The sequence below is a fragment of the Sinocyclocheilus anshuiensis genome, unplaced genomic scaffold, assembly GCF_001515605.1.
Source record: "Sinocyclocheilus anshuiensis isolate Anshui unplaced genomic scaffold, SAMN03320099.WGS_v1.1 scaffold1637, whole genome shotgun sequence".
NCBI classification, from domain to species: Eukaryota; Metazoa; Chordata; class Actinopteri; order Cypriniformes; family Cyprinidae; genus Sinocyclocheilus; species Sinocyclocheilus anshuiensis.
The window spans coordinates 316824-330702 of NW_015540944.1; the positions used below are offsets into that span (position 1 = coordinate 316824).

Consider the following 13879-nt stretch of genomic DNA (forward strand, 5'->3'; position numbering starts at 1 on the left):
ACAGTCCTCCATAAAATGTGCTGCACACATCTGAATATTTGGGTTGAACTGTTCTGGAACAGTGTTGTAAATACAACTTAACCACTGATTTCTAGTTGTATCCTCTTTTGGAAGGCTAAACAAAGTAATTTCGCTTTCACAACGAAACACACAGCGCCTTCACGAAATGGCGTCAACAACAATACAACAGCGAGAATAAAAGTTACGCCTTCTTTCTTTGCGTGAACATTTGGGCGGTGTTATGCAAATCTTCCCACATCGTGACGTAGACATGTGGGGGCGTGTTAGAACGAGCCGTTTTAGGTAGGCGTGGTTGACTTAACTTTTATAAAGAATATCTCTTTGGATTTGAGACTTTAGTCTTTGCAACTTTACAGATCTTCTTTATGCACCAAAAGCTTGTAACCTCTAAAGCTTGAAATCGCTTCATATGACCCCTTTAATAACGCTAACTGTCCCACCCGCTGAAAGCTGCGTGGAAAAAGCCAAAGTAACCGGCGAAATGTTTCATACTGGCTCTTGGCACAGGAGAACAACATCTTCTATAAAACAAAGTATATGTTTCAGTCCTGTCACTTTTTTTTTTACATACTTTTACACTTTTTCTGCTGTTCAAAAAATCTTTCTTTTCGCTATTACCACAAACAAGCTACGTAGCAGCTTGAATCTGAGTTATTAGCTCTACGTTATCAGTTTGCTGTCGTGACTCAGGCGAACAGCACGGAACGCGCACTTTTCTGTATAAAAAATTTATTATTATTTTAAACCTTTTATCAGCTTATGTATTCTCTACAACCAATGAGTTGCTGATCTCTAGTGATGTATAATTTTTGTAATAGATCATTTGTTTGTAAAGGGTGAGAGATCTGGTGAGCCACATGATTTTTGTCAAAGAGCCAGGTGTGGCTCACGAGCCATAGGTTCCCGACCCCTGATCTAGAGCGTTGTTTTTCAGGACCCTTCAAAAATAAAGTCGCTGCTGTGCCTTCTTGATCAGCATAGTGGTGTTTGATATAGTGCATAGTACACAGCATAGTGATGTGGTTATGATATTTTAATTCAAATGACTTTTAAATATATGTTAATATTGCCTGGCCCTGTGCATATCCTTTGTTATTGCATTACTCTTTTGTATTATTATTATTATTTTTATTTTTTTTAAACAGACAGGTGAGTCAAAATCTGTCGACAAAATTTTTGGGATGATGTCATGTCAAAGGAAATGACAAGTGGTTTATTTGATCCCATGTTTTCCTTCAGACCCCTCTCTTCCGCCTCTCCTTCAGTTTCTCTCTTTGACGTGAGAGTTCTTATGAATCATGTCTGGAGTGGTTCTTACAAGACATGAACCTTTTCTCTGAACTTGGCACTGCTTAACTATCTCTCAACACAACATCAATCGCCTGTGTGTTTGCATTGTGGTGGGTCAATATGGCTCCCTAGCCACTTTCCTAATTAGCTTACGAGTATGCTGCCAGATGCTTGTTTACCTGGGGTCACACAGCTCTGTGGCACGCAGCCCCCTGTATTTGCTTTTAATTCACATGTGTCAGGGTGCTTTCGCTTCTCCTTGTGAGGAATGCTTTCTTGCTCAGGGTGGAGCCAGTATTTAGAGGCTTGCTGTCGTACCTCATGTCCAGCAAATTCTGCATTTTACTTAAGCGGTTGGAAGAAAACCACTGGATACCAATGTTTTGTTGTCTGCAATTGTCCATCTTTTGCGTAGCTCTGGAAACTAGTTTGCCAAGAGAGGCAGGGCACTATGAAGCAGAAGTGAGAAAAATAATCTGCTTCTAGGTGGTCATCAACACAAGGAGATGGTTTTTGATTGGATTTGCAGAAACTGAGTGAAGAATTCAGTTCGAATCCAGAATTAACTTCCCTTTTACTTAGGAGTTGACGTGTCGGGAAGAGCTGCTTACACTCTTGTTGTCTCTGCTACCTCTGGTCTGGAAGATTCCTGTTCAGGAGGAGAAAGCCCCAGGTGAGTCACTTCATTTTATAAAGCCCTTTAATAATGCATGCTATTAACAGTCTTAAATTTGAGAATGCACTAGAGGTATACTCTAACCCACCTTAAACCTTAAATGAAATAATTATGTGCTAATATTAAATGACATTCTGGGATTACATTTAGTTGGAAAGATGATATACTTTTACACAGTTTGTTTTATAAAGCATATGATGGCAGTGATCTTGTGAGGACGCCATTAATTTTTAAGTAGCTGCCTACAGGAACAACAAGTGAAACCTTGAGATGTCTTGAATTATGAAACAGTACGGTTAAAGGATGATGGAAAGGATAAGACTTTTCATTGATCTTGAGACCTAAGGTATTTAGTGCAGGCATGCTAATCTTTTCTAGCAGCTGCTTTCCACATTGTTGAGTTATTAGTTCCCGTAATTGTGTTGTAAACAGACAATCGAGGTCATCGTGACTTGCTCTGATGAAACCAGATTAAACCAGTTAGTATAACTGGTTGATGCTATTCAGGACAATAATTTTAATCAATTTAAAATTCCTACTCTGCTTTTTTTATCTTAGATTTCACCCTGCCTTCACTACTAGAGGTGTTTCTATGCCAAGAGGGAAGGACCATCCCTCAAAAGGCGGGGCAAGATAGATGTGATGTGGAGAACTCTGGAAAGCATTTATCTGGCTCCTGGAAGTCACGTCGTTCACGTAGAACAGCTCAGCGATACTCTGTGAGGGATGCACGCAAATCTCAGCTTTCCACATCAGATTCTGAAGCCAACTCGGATGATAAGACCACAAATACTGTGAGCAAACATCGCCGATTCCACAGTTCGGCCGTTCGTGTTAGTTGCCAGCTTCACCAGTCCAACAATCCATCACAGCCAGCATCGCAACATCCCACTCTTGATGCCATGAGCACCATTGAGCCATCCCAACCTCACAGACTGTTTGGATCTCACACGTTAGATCCTAACATGCTAACAGACCCCACCACTCTCTCCATCTTCAACCGCATGGAGAACTCGCCTTTTGACCTTTGCCATGTTCTACTCTCTCTTCTTGAAAAAGTCTGCAAATTTGACATGACCATCAATCATAACCCAGGCTTGGCGGTCAGCGTTGTTCCCACGCTCACAGAGATATTCACAGAGTTTGGTGACTGCTGTGGTCCCGGTGGAGGTGGTGGAGGTGGGATCGATGAACTAGCTGGAGGCTGGACTGAGGAGCCAATTGCACTTGTTCAAAGGATGCTTTTACGCACCATTCTGCACTTGATGTTTGTAGATGTGGGTCAAAATGAGACACTGCCTGATAATCTGCGTCGAAGCTTGATGGACCTCTTCAGAGCAACTTTAAAGATTCGTACCTGTTTAGAAAGGCAAGCCGACCCTTTTGCGCCAAGGCCAAAGAAGACTCTGCAGGAGATACAAGAGGATTTTTCCTTTTCAAGGTACCGTCACCGGGCCTTGCTACTGCCAGAGCTCTTGGAGGGTGTCCTGCAGTTACTACTAGGTTGTTTACAGGCCTCTGCTCCCAACCCTTTCTTTTTCAGTCAGTCTCTTGAGTTAGTTCATGAATTTGTCCAACACCGTGGCTTGGAGCTCTTCGAGGCAACAGCTCTGCGCCTTGAGGCCTTAGCAGAAGCTCGAGATTCAGAAGTCGGCAGTGAGGCATCAGAGCGTCTGCGTTGTCTGATAGCAGATGTATTTAAGATAATCAGTGCGGTCAAGAGGGCCAAGTCAGAGCAGCTACACCAGTCTGTTTGTGCACGTCGTCGACATCGTCACTGCGAATACTCCCACTTTTTGCACCATCACCGTGACCTCTCAGGACTGCCGGTATCCACTTTCAAGCAGGCAGCCCGACGTAATCCCTTTGAGGAGGACTCCGAGGGTCATGACGGGGAAGTGCGGTACCCCGAACGCTGTTGTTGCCTTGCAGCATGTGCCCACCAATGCTTGCGTCTTTTCCAGCGCCTCTCACCCTCAGGTCCTGCTGTGCTGCAGGTACTGGCAGGAGTGCAAGCTGTTGGCATCTGTTGCTGCATGGATCCAAGGTCCGTAATTGGACCAATGCTCCAGGCATTTCAGGCTCCAGGACTTCGGAGCTACCAGTCCCACGTGTTGAGCGTCCTTAGTAGACTAGTCTTAGAACAGCTTGGAGGTGGTCAACCTTCCGAAAAGGCCAAGCTTGCCTCCTGCAACATTTGCACCTTGGATAATAGCCAGTTACCTGGCCTTGAAGAGACTCTGCAGGGCTATGGACCTAAGAAAGAATCGAACTTATCCACGTCCCAATCTCCCTCTTATCGTTCCCAAGGTATTCTGCCCAGTGGAGGAGCTGAAGACATGCTATGGAAGTGGGATGCTTTAGAGGCCTATCAAGAAATTGTGTTTGGGGAAGACTGGCATTTGAGTCAACAAATTGCCGGTCATGTATGCCAGTTGACTTTACGAGGCAATGCAGTAGTGCAATGGCAACTCTACACTCATATTTTTAACCCAGTACTTCAGCGGGGTGTGGAACTGACCCATCATGCCCAGCAACTTGGTGTGTCAACTACTTGTAGCCAAGTCTGCAGCTACCATACCCATTGCCCCCCGGTTGAGGTACTACTGGTTTATCTTCAAACTCTGCCTGCTCTGCTAAAGTCAAGGTATGACCATTTTTTTTTCTCTCTTACTCCTCTAATTCACTGTTGTTTAGGTTCTTTAAGGGGGCTTTGACACTGAGCACGTTTACTGCGGTCCGAATCTGAGTGAGACACCTTCTGCAGTGTTGGACTGGTTTCAGACTCACTTGATTCTGTCGAACCCTGGTGCATTTGAGTTCATCTTATGCCATAACAAATTTTCACTGCGCATGATCGAAAACACAACATGGGTCAATATATTTTTATTAATTAGGTGCTATTATGCACAGCAGAATAAACAACGCTTGTGTCTACTGTATGTGCATCACATGAAGATGCCATTCTGCTACTTGCAAACAGTCTCTTTTGAGGAGACAGTTGATTGCGAGCCATTCGTTTGCTGCTCAGATTGCACTCACTTTGCATGATTACACTGCATGCTCACTCTTACTTGTATCCAAGGTAAATCATCACCCGTGCCATTCATTTCCTTTGCAGCTGAACTCAGATCACCTCCTACAGGTAGTTTCCAGTTCGATACTGCAGTGCACTCCCAGGTCTGCATGAAAACTTTCACATTAACAATTTTTCATGCAACCCATCCTCTGTTTTGAACTAAAGTGCCAGTGTGAAAGTCCCCTATATCAGCCTTTAAAATAATCTGAGATTCCAATGTCCTTTATGAATTTAACTTCTGATTTTGTATTCCAACTCAGCCAGGTGGTACGTGACCTGTTCCTGAGTTGTAACGGACTGAAACAAATCACAGAGTTGATCTACTTGGATTGCACTCGTCCATGGGCACTGAAAGTGTTCGAGACACTTATTTTGAATGCGTGGCACCATCACATGGATTCTGCTGTGCATGAGCTAGAAAGAGCAGAAGCTCAGGAGAGGGAAGCTGTTCTTGGGCTTGTAGAGGAACTGAGTTCACGTGGGGCTTGTGATGGACCTCAAAGCCTCACTAAGTTTTATGAAGGCCTGAAAGAGGCATGCCCTCACCCAAAGGGCAAAAGTGCATTTTCTGCAGTAGGGCGTAACCGAGGTGAGGCGCATTTAAACACAATCAACCTTTTTCTGTGTGTTGCCTTCCTATGTGTAAGCAAGGAGGCGGACTCTGACAGAGACTCTGCTAATGACTCTGAAGACACCTCTGGCTATGATAGTACAGCTAGTGAGCCATTGGGTGGGCGACTGCCCTGCCTTTCCCCAGACAGTGTGGCTCTTCCCTCTAAAGAACAGATAAGGAGGGCTGCCGATGTTTGGTCAGTATGCCGTTGGGTATACATGGCCAGTCCAGTATTCCAGAGGCAGTTCTTTAGACTGGGAGGTCTAGATGTCTGTTTGCGTCTAATGACAATGGTTATCCAGAAACTCACGTCTAAAATCAAAGACAGTAAATTTAAGAAAAAGAGAGAGAGTAAGGGCAAAAGCAGTCCATCTCATGTAGACTCTCCCACTCAAGGTCTTACAGGACATTTTGACAATAAAGCGACAGCTGCAGGTACAGAGGAAACCCACCAGCATGACACTGTCAGCCCCTCTCAGGTCGAGAGCAAATCAAGTGACCCAACGCACAGGCTTGAAGAGGAATGGCCTCTCCAGAGCATCCGACTGCTGGAGGCGCTTTTGGCAATCTGCCTCCACAGTGCCAATTCAGCCCTACAGAGATTTGAACCAGACCTTTCCTTTCAGGTACAGTGGACACACACACTAGCTCTGTTTCAAACCCTAGTGAGCTGCTTTATAATTGTCTGGAACAAGTCCTGTGTGAACAGGTCACTACTCAAATTAAATGCCCAAGAGACAGTATACAGTGTGACATTAGCTTGCTGCTAAGCTAACAACTCAGAACCCCTAAAGTAGGGTGACCATACGTCCTCTTTGTCCTGGACATGTCCTCGCCGGGATTTCTAAATTGCCTAAAATGTCCGGGTTTTGGCTTTGTTTTCCTATTGACGTGCTCTCTAGAGTCCTCATACATAATAAGTGCTTGTATTTGCATTGCTTTGACCATGCTCTGTAGATCCCACCTTCTCACACTCCACGATTGGTCGATCATGTACAATGCCTGTACGTTTTTGGTCAAACTACTTTTCAGTCATTACCTTCAGCAAGTATGAAAACAAAGCCCAGATTTTTTAGGCAATTTAGAAATCCCGGCCAGGACACGTCTGGGGAAAAAGAGGACATATGGTCACCCTATACCTAAAGCCCAAAATATACTTCAGATTTGATGAGAACGCTTAGTGTATTCATATAGCAGAACGCATAGCCTTTTAAAGTATACTCCCTTTGATAGCGTACACAAACACAGGTGCTCAACACATGCATATTAGAAAGCTTCATCCTTTTTTGCCCTATAAAACATGACTTTGCTCTTGTTTAAACTACAGTTGTGGGTATCTGCAGTCGCAAACATGGGTTGTTGTTTTAGTTGTTGCATCTGTAGTAGTTTGTTGTTGTTCTGTCTCATTTGTTTCTTTTTAGACTGAGTAACAACATCCCACCCACCTTGTGGACAAAGTAATTAATGCAAAAAAAAAAAAAAATCGAGGAGCATGTGCAAGCAAAGCATACGGAGTGAAATCTGGCTATACATACTTGACCATATGTGTTAAGACCGAAGTACACATTGGGCTTAAGCACAAAAAATTCATTGACAATACAGTGAATTCAGTAATAATTGTGAGTTTTATTAGATTTAAGACATTTTGTCCAATGATTTTTCTTTTTATTGAGCTCATTGCACTGCATTCTGCAATTACCTTCTTAATAAGGGAGAAATGTAATGTTGCATCAGGAACCTTAAATGATGCCTGAAAATGCTGTCAGTGTAGGCACACTAGGTTTTGGAGCACAGCTATTGAATGCCATTTTGAAGTGAGTGACTATGTCCTGTGCTCATTCTCGACTAGTGTAATTTTCCCACGCTCTATCCCATAGCTTCAGTCCGTAGAGGAGACGCTGTGTGAGGTCAGGGATCAGCTCTCTCGATCTGGAGTTGTGAATTCCGAACTTGCAGTTCCTCTGTTTGATTCCTTACTACATGTGGCATTAGCTGAGATGTTCTGCAGTCCAGATGTCATCAAGGAGAAACCTGACAAGGTAATTTGGTTGCTTGTGTAATAAGTCTGTAGTGTTACCGTCCTGTACATCCCTGCTGTGCTTTTGGGTGACTCAGGTTTGAGTCTGATCCTCACCACATTGCCCCTCTTTCGTCTCACCCAACCACATGGTTTCCTTTCACTGCCTGCGGTCTAAAACTTAGGAAAGTTAATAAAATAATATGAACTTTTCAAGTTCATTTTATTTGTATAGCACATTTACAGCAGCCGCTAGGCTGACCAAAGTGCTTTACAGAAGAGAAATTTATATAAACATACACCGAAAGCAAGCCAAATAAAAAATATGAACAACCCATTAAAAAATTACAGAATAACAGTAATCAATACACTAAGGAAAACAGATAGGTTTTTAGCAGGGACTTAAAGACAGGCAGAGAAGGGGCCATTCTAATTTCTAAAGGCAGGGTATTCCAAAGCCTAAATATTTGGTGTATTTAGTATTTGGTGACTAAATACAAAATCGATAGGGAGGTTGCAAGATTTATATAACTAGCTTAGTTGATGCTTTCGGTTGCATTGAGGGCTTTTCTTACCAGCAGTATTGTCTGAAGTGGAACATATCACAGAATAATTCCCAAATAAAACTTATAATTTGGACACAGTAAGATTTATTTTGGCACTCTTTAGTTCTTTAAGTAAATCTGCTTTCTGACTTCTGGCCAAAACACGGATAAACAGCCTTTTTGTGTGTATTTGTGTGATTGAGTACTGTGGGGCACAAGGGGGATATATTTTATGTGGAAACAGTCAGCTGATGTGGTCCTGTGACCAAAATCATATTTTATTTTTTTTACTTTACCAGCTTTCTGAAATCACAAACTTTGTCTCTCTAACAAATACAACACTAGAAGCAATGTTATAAGGATTGTTTACTTTAATTTGTTGCAATGCAACAGTATTTTATTCTGAAATGTGCTCATTTTCTAGAAGGTAAGAATCTGCTGCCTGCTTTGCTTTAATCTACTTTGCTACTGTTGTTTATTTATTTATATTTATTTTTTAAACTTCTGATATGTTGCGCTGTAGGGAAATGAAAGCTCTCAAATTTAGAAGTGGTTACTCTGTGTGCTTGTGTTTTTTTTTAAACTTTGATGAACACATAGTCCTTTTATTTATTTTTTTTATTTTTTATTAATAAATAAACTAATAATAAACTGAAGTTTTTATTAGTTACCAAATGGTAAAATTAGTGTCTTTGCAGTGCTTTGAGGTATTAGGCTGACGCATAGGAGCATGCTTATCATTGCAGTGCAGCGTTTTACACACAATTTTCACTGGTCTTACAAAGTTTGTACAATCTTAAAAAAAAAAAGGCTCAAATCATAATCAGTTCTTCTCTCATCTATTCTACACAATGCTTCAGAAAAACCATAATGAAAGTGCAAGTGAAGACAAAACAGGAAGTGAGGCAGTATCTGAGCAAAGGTTTTGAATATCCACATAAAGCTTGTATGGTACAATTCCCTGATAATGCCGCATACAATTGGTTACTTGATGGTTTCTAAATTTGGTGCCACCTATTGATCTAAAATTATACATTTCTTGTCACTGAAAATTTATGATCAAATTATTTTATTTATAATTCATCCCTCCATCTAGTAGTAGTAGTATAATAATAAAGTATATTTTATTTTATCATAGGTAACACTTTACAATAAGGTTCCATTAGTTCATGTTAGTTAATGTATTAACTAACATGAACGAACAATGAACAATACATTTATTACAGTATTTATTAATCTTTGTTAATGTTAGTTAATGAAAATACAGTCGCTCATTGTTAGTTCATGTTAATTCACAGTGCATTAACTAATGTTAACAAGCACAACTTTTGATTTTAATAATGCATTAATAAATGTTGAAATTAACATTAACTAAGATTAGGGCTGGGCGATATAGCTAAAATATTTATCAACGATATAATGTTTCATATCATTCGGTATCGATAATTATTGACATTTTTTATAACCTTTTGTAAAACAGAGCAATAGAAAAAAATGTTAAAATTTAACCACTGTATTTTTAAATTAACCCAATTTATTGAGACAAACAACAAATATTTTTTGTTTTAACAGTCAAACACACAATAAAAATTAAACAAATATCTAATTTCTAATGATTTATATGCAGATTAAATGGGTCTTAAGGAAACTTTTGGCTTGTCTCCCGGGGCCACATGAGGGCGCAATGAGCAAAATAATGCAGCGCATGTAAATTGTCAACGCAAGGAAATAAATGTCTATTAAAAAAAAACTGCATTACGTCTAAATTAACTCATATAAATCAAATATAATTTTGTAAATTGCATAAACAATTATGAACGAAACAGCATCATGTATTTATGCATTGCTTAATACAAAGAGCTGAATCGCCCATCACGCAGATTGCATTTAACGTAGACGCAGTGAAAAGGAATAAACCTCCACAAATTCGCGACGTGTTTTCTAAAAGTTTAAACTGTTTTAACTTTGCATGGCTTTCTATACATCTCTTGTGTGAGACGCGAGTTCGCCCATCACGCAGATTGCATTTAACGTAGACGCAGTGAAAAGGAATAAACCTCCACAAATTTGTGACGTGTTTTCTAAAAGTTTAAACTGTTTTAACTTTGCATGGCTTTCTATACATCTCTTGTGAGAGACGCGAGTGCAGCAGTCATATTTGTCCATCTAGAAAATGCGCTGAATATGCGTTCTGTGTGAATGGCTTGGTTTCGGTTTTCGCCTAATCAAGATCTTCTCCGCATTGAGCTTCTATATTTCTCTTAATATTTTGAATGCATAACACAGCAGCGGTGCATCTCATGGGTTAGACTAAACAAAACATAAAAATGCAACAACGTCACTTACATCATCACTGCATCTCGTGCGCCACTGATGCCGCTCCCTGACGCACTCCAAACATTTAAATGCAAATGTTTATTTTAAATTCGACTAATATTAATTTTTTTATTCGCAATCTCATCACATGCAGGCACAGCACTCAATTCAGCATGTGTTCTTGTTTGTGTGTGCTGTCTGCGTCACTCATAGCATGTGCCTATGTCATGCACTATATCGAACATTTTTTATATCGTTATCGAAGAAGGTGTACCGTCGATAAATATCGATACCGTTTTATCGCCCAGGCCTAACTAAGATTAACAAAATGCTGTAGAAGTATTGTTCATTCTTAGTTCATGTTAACTAAAGTAGGTAACTAATGTTAACTAATGAACCTTATTGTAAATACATAAATTGTACATGTTATAAAATAAAAAATTGTACATTATATTTAATATTTAACTCTATATTTTATATTGTTTTTTTTATTATCATCTCTCAGTCTAGTATTTTTGTTATTAGTAGAGTATATTTATATTTGAATAATCCTATTATTTTATTATATTATAAAAATGTTTAATCTATTTTATTTTAATTATTTCTTAATTTCTGTTTGTTTTATTTTATATTATAATCCATCCTTCCATCTAGTACTGATCTTTATGTCGTTCTGTGCAGAAGTCTCAGGTTAGCGGTGAGGTGGCACCTCCAGCAGGTGATCTGTCAGAGGAGGTGGATGAAGCTCAGGTGAGTGGCACTCCACCCTTGGGAGAAGAGGAAGGCTATGACGCAGACAGTGAAAGTAACCCTGAGGACTCCATCCGTCAGGAGGAAGGTAGTACCACCCATTTATACTGACATGAGAGTCTGCATTGTGCTGGTCATTTGTGTGCTGACACTTGTGTTTAACTGTAGAGTGTATGTGCATATTATCCAGAGCCAAAAGAATCTTGTGTAGGTTGTTGGCTTTAAAGGCTCATTATGTTAATGTTAACATCCTGAAATGAGAGTGCAAACTAATTATCATCACAGTTAGCCAGGCTGAGAAGTGCATAGTAACTGATAGCAGGGGAAGTTTCTAGAATGCGTTAGCCGGTCTGAGCCGGTTAGTGTCAGGTAGGCTGAGTGAACGTCTGGTCAAGCGATACGTGATCCTGTTCTCTAGTCACATGCAGCGCTGGCTCTCTCGCCCTGATAATGGTGTCATTGTTTCCTTTGGGCTATGATGTAAGACCGCCGTGTTGAGCCATGTCTTGTGACTGCAGCTTCTGACCAGTCTATTACATACACAGATATGTGCATGATTTTGTAAGTTCATTCGCTTTCACACGAGGGCTTGTGGTTGATCTAATTTATAATGGAGGGAACTGAAGGCAAAGCTTGAAATGGCAGAGTCCGGTCTGTGTGTTTGCAGTCTGACTGTGAAAGAGAACTGAATGTGGTTTAGAATAGATTGTGGAGTTTGATTTCAGAATCTGTTCTGTTAATCCACTGATGTGACAATACTGTAATTTCATTCATTTAGACAAAGAAACATGCCTATCACTCATGTCTACTGTCTGTTTGTCTGTCTCTCTCTATTGTTTTATCCGTCGTTCTCTGTCTTCATTTGTCTATCATGTTTGTCTTTCTATCGTTTTATCTATCTATGTATCGTTCGTTTGTTCGCTTTTCTTTCGCTGTGTCTGTCTATAGGCCTATATGTGTTTCTAGTGTTGTCAGAAGTACAGATGGCGGTACCACTGGGTACTTAAATGTTAAAAATGTGATGATACCAGCATTTCCCGCTAGCATTTTGAGCACTGTTGTGTGGATTCTCAAACACCTCTGATTGGCCTTTGTGTTCACGCACTCAACAGATATGTCTGTGATTGACTACAATGATCATCGCTTCATGCTCTTCACTGAGCGCTTACACAGATACACACGGGAAACAGATACAGTAGTGGGAAATGCTGGCATCATTACATCTTTAAAATTTCAGTACCGACTGGTACCGACTTCGGTACTTTTGACAACACTGTGTTTCTAAATGTCTTTCTATTTTATTTTTATCTATCTGTAACGCTGTCTCTATCTTTCTATATATCTATCTATCTATCTGTCTTTCTGTCTGTCTATTTATATAGGCTATGTGTGTAAGGATGTTTGTGACAGAGTGCTCTGTGTGTGTGTGTGTGTGTGTGTGTGTGTGGATCTTGCGTAGGAGCTGCAGGGTAGTCCACAGTTAAATCATGCGGGTTCTCTGGTGTGTGGCACCTCCATCAGCTTAATTAATTTTACTGAGCAGGAGCTCTGAGTGCTGTGAGCTGCATCTGTACATACTGTACTTGCTCTTCAGTCCTTCTGTATGTACTCTTGCAGCACCACCATTTATTATTTTATTATTATTGTGTTACTTATAGTCCGTCTTCTGTCTTCCTGTGACAGGGATAAAGGTGGAGGCTGTAGTCTCATTGGGGGAATGTACGTTAGGAATGGCAGGAGTGCCTCAGGGCTCCGGCCGCGGCCGTCTGCTGTTCCCGGAGATCTGCTTGATGGAGCTGCAGCTGTTAGCCAGCAGCTCTCCGGACCTGGAGGTTTTGGGCCACGTGTTGCAGAGTCTGTTAGGAGCCGTGAAAGGCCACCACAACAACGCAAAGCTGCTCTACCAGCAGGTCAGACTCTTATCTCATGCCAAACTGATTTATTTATGTATGCTGCTATTACTTATTGATGCTACACAGTGACATATCTTATTCCACAAGACCTTTTGTCTAAGTTACCTACCTTCAATTGGTAGAAAGTTTTGTTCCAGTAACCAGTTGAAAGAGTATACTTGAAACCAAAGAATCTACGTAGCAGGAACAAGATGACCTTATGCAAACCTTTTAGCAATTTGAGATTTTTTGTTATTTTAGCTCTAGAAAGGAGTCTGGATTTTTAAGGTTTACAACTGATTTGTCAATAATGATTTGAATACTGTGACCAGCCAGATTAAATAAACTTTACTGTATTTATGAGGAAATGTGACCCATCATGTTCTTTTTCTCTTGACAGGGTGGTGTGAAAGCCATTCTCACCGGATTTCAGAATATTCTCAGCCAATCAGATGCTTCCTATAAAGGTGTATATTATTTATACTTAAATTATGCATATTTCCTCCAGTTATCATTACTGTAATGTGTCCTGATGTTTTGTCTTTATATTTTTGGGTTTAATCATAATTCTCATTATTCTCAAGGGGTTTCTTACAGTATTTTACTATGTTGCACAAAAAATACTGCAATACAATTAATTAAAAAAATAAAATAAAATCATATATATATATATATATATA

The 13879-nt window shown here is 40.3% G+C and overlaps 1 protein-coding gene across 1 annotated transcript in view; it reads left to right on the forward strand.

Moving 5' to 3' along the window:
- The window catches only part of LOC107689764 (lysosomal-trafficking regulator-like), a 105407-nt gene that overhangs the window by 33719 nt on the left and 57809 nt on the right, over nucleotides 1–13879 (forward strand). The window contains exons 5-11 of the mRNA XM_016487908.1: nucleotides 1894–1984; nucleotides 2546–4634; nucleotides 5327–6305; nucleotides 7557–7718; nucleotides 11239–11395; nucleotides 12991–13217; nucleotides 13600–13666. Of these exons, the coding sequence (XP_016343394.1) occupies nucleotides 1894–1984; nucleotides 2546–4634; nucleotides 5327–6305; nucleotides 7557–7718; nucleotides 11239–11395; nucleotides 12991–13217; nucleotides 13600–13666 (3772 nt within the window). The remainder of the gene's footprint in view (nucleotides 1–1893; nucleotides 1985–2545; nucleotides 4635–5326; nucleotides 6306–7556; nucleotides 7719–11238; nucleotides 11396–12990; nucleotides 13218–13599; nucleotides 13667–13879) is intronic.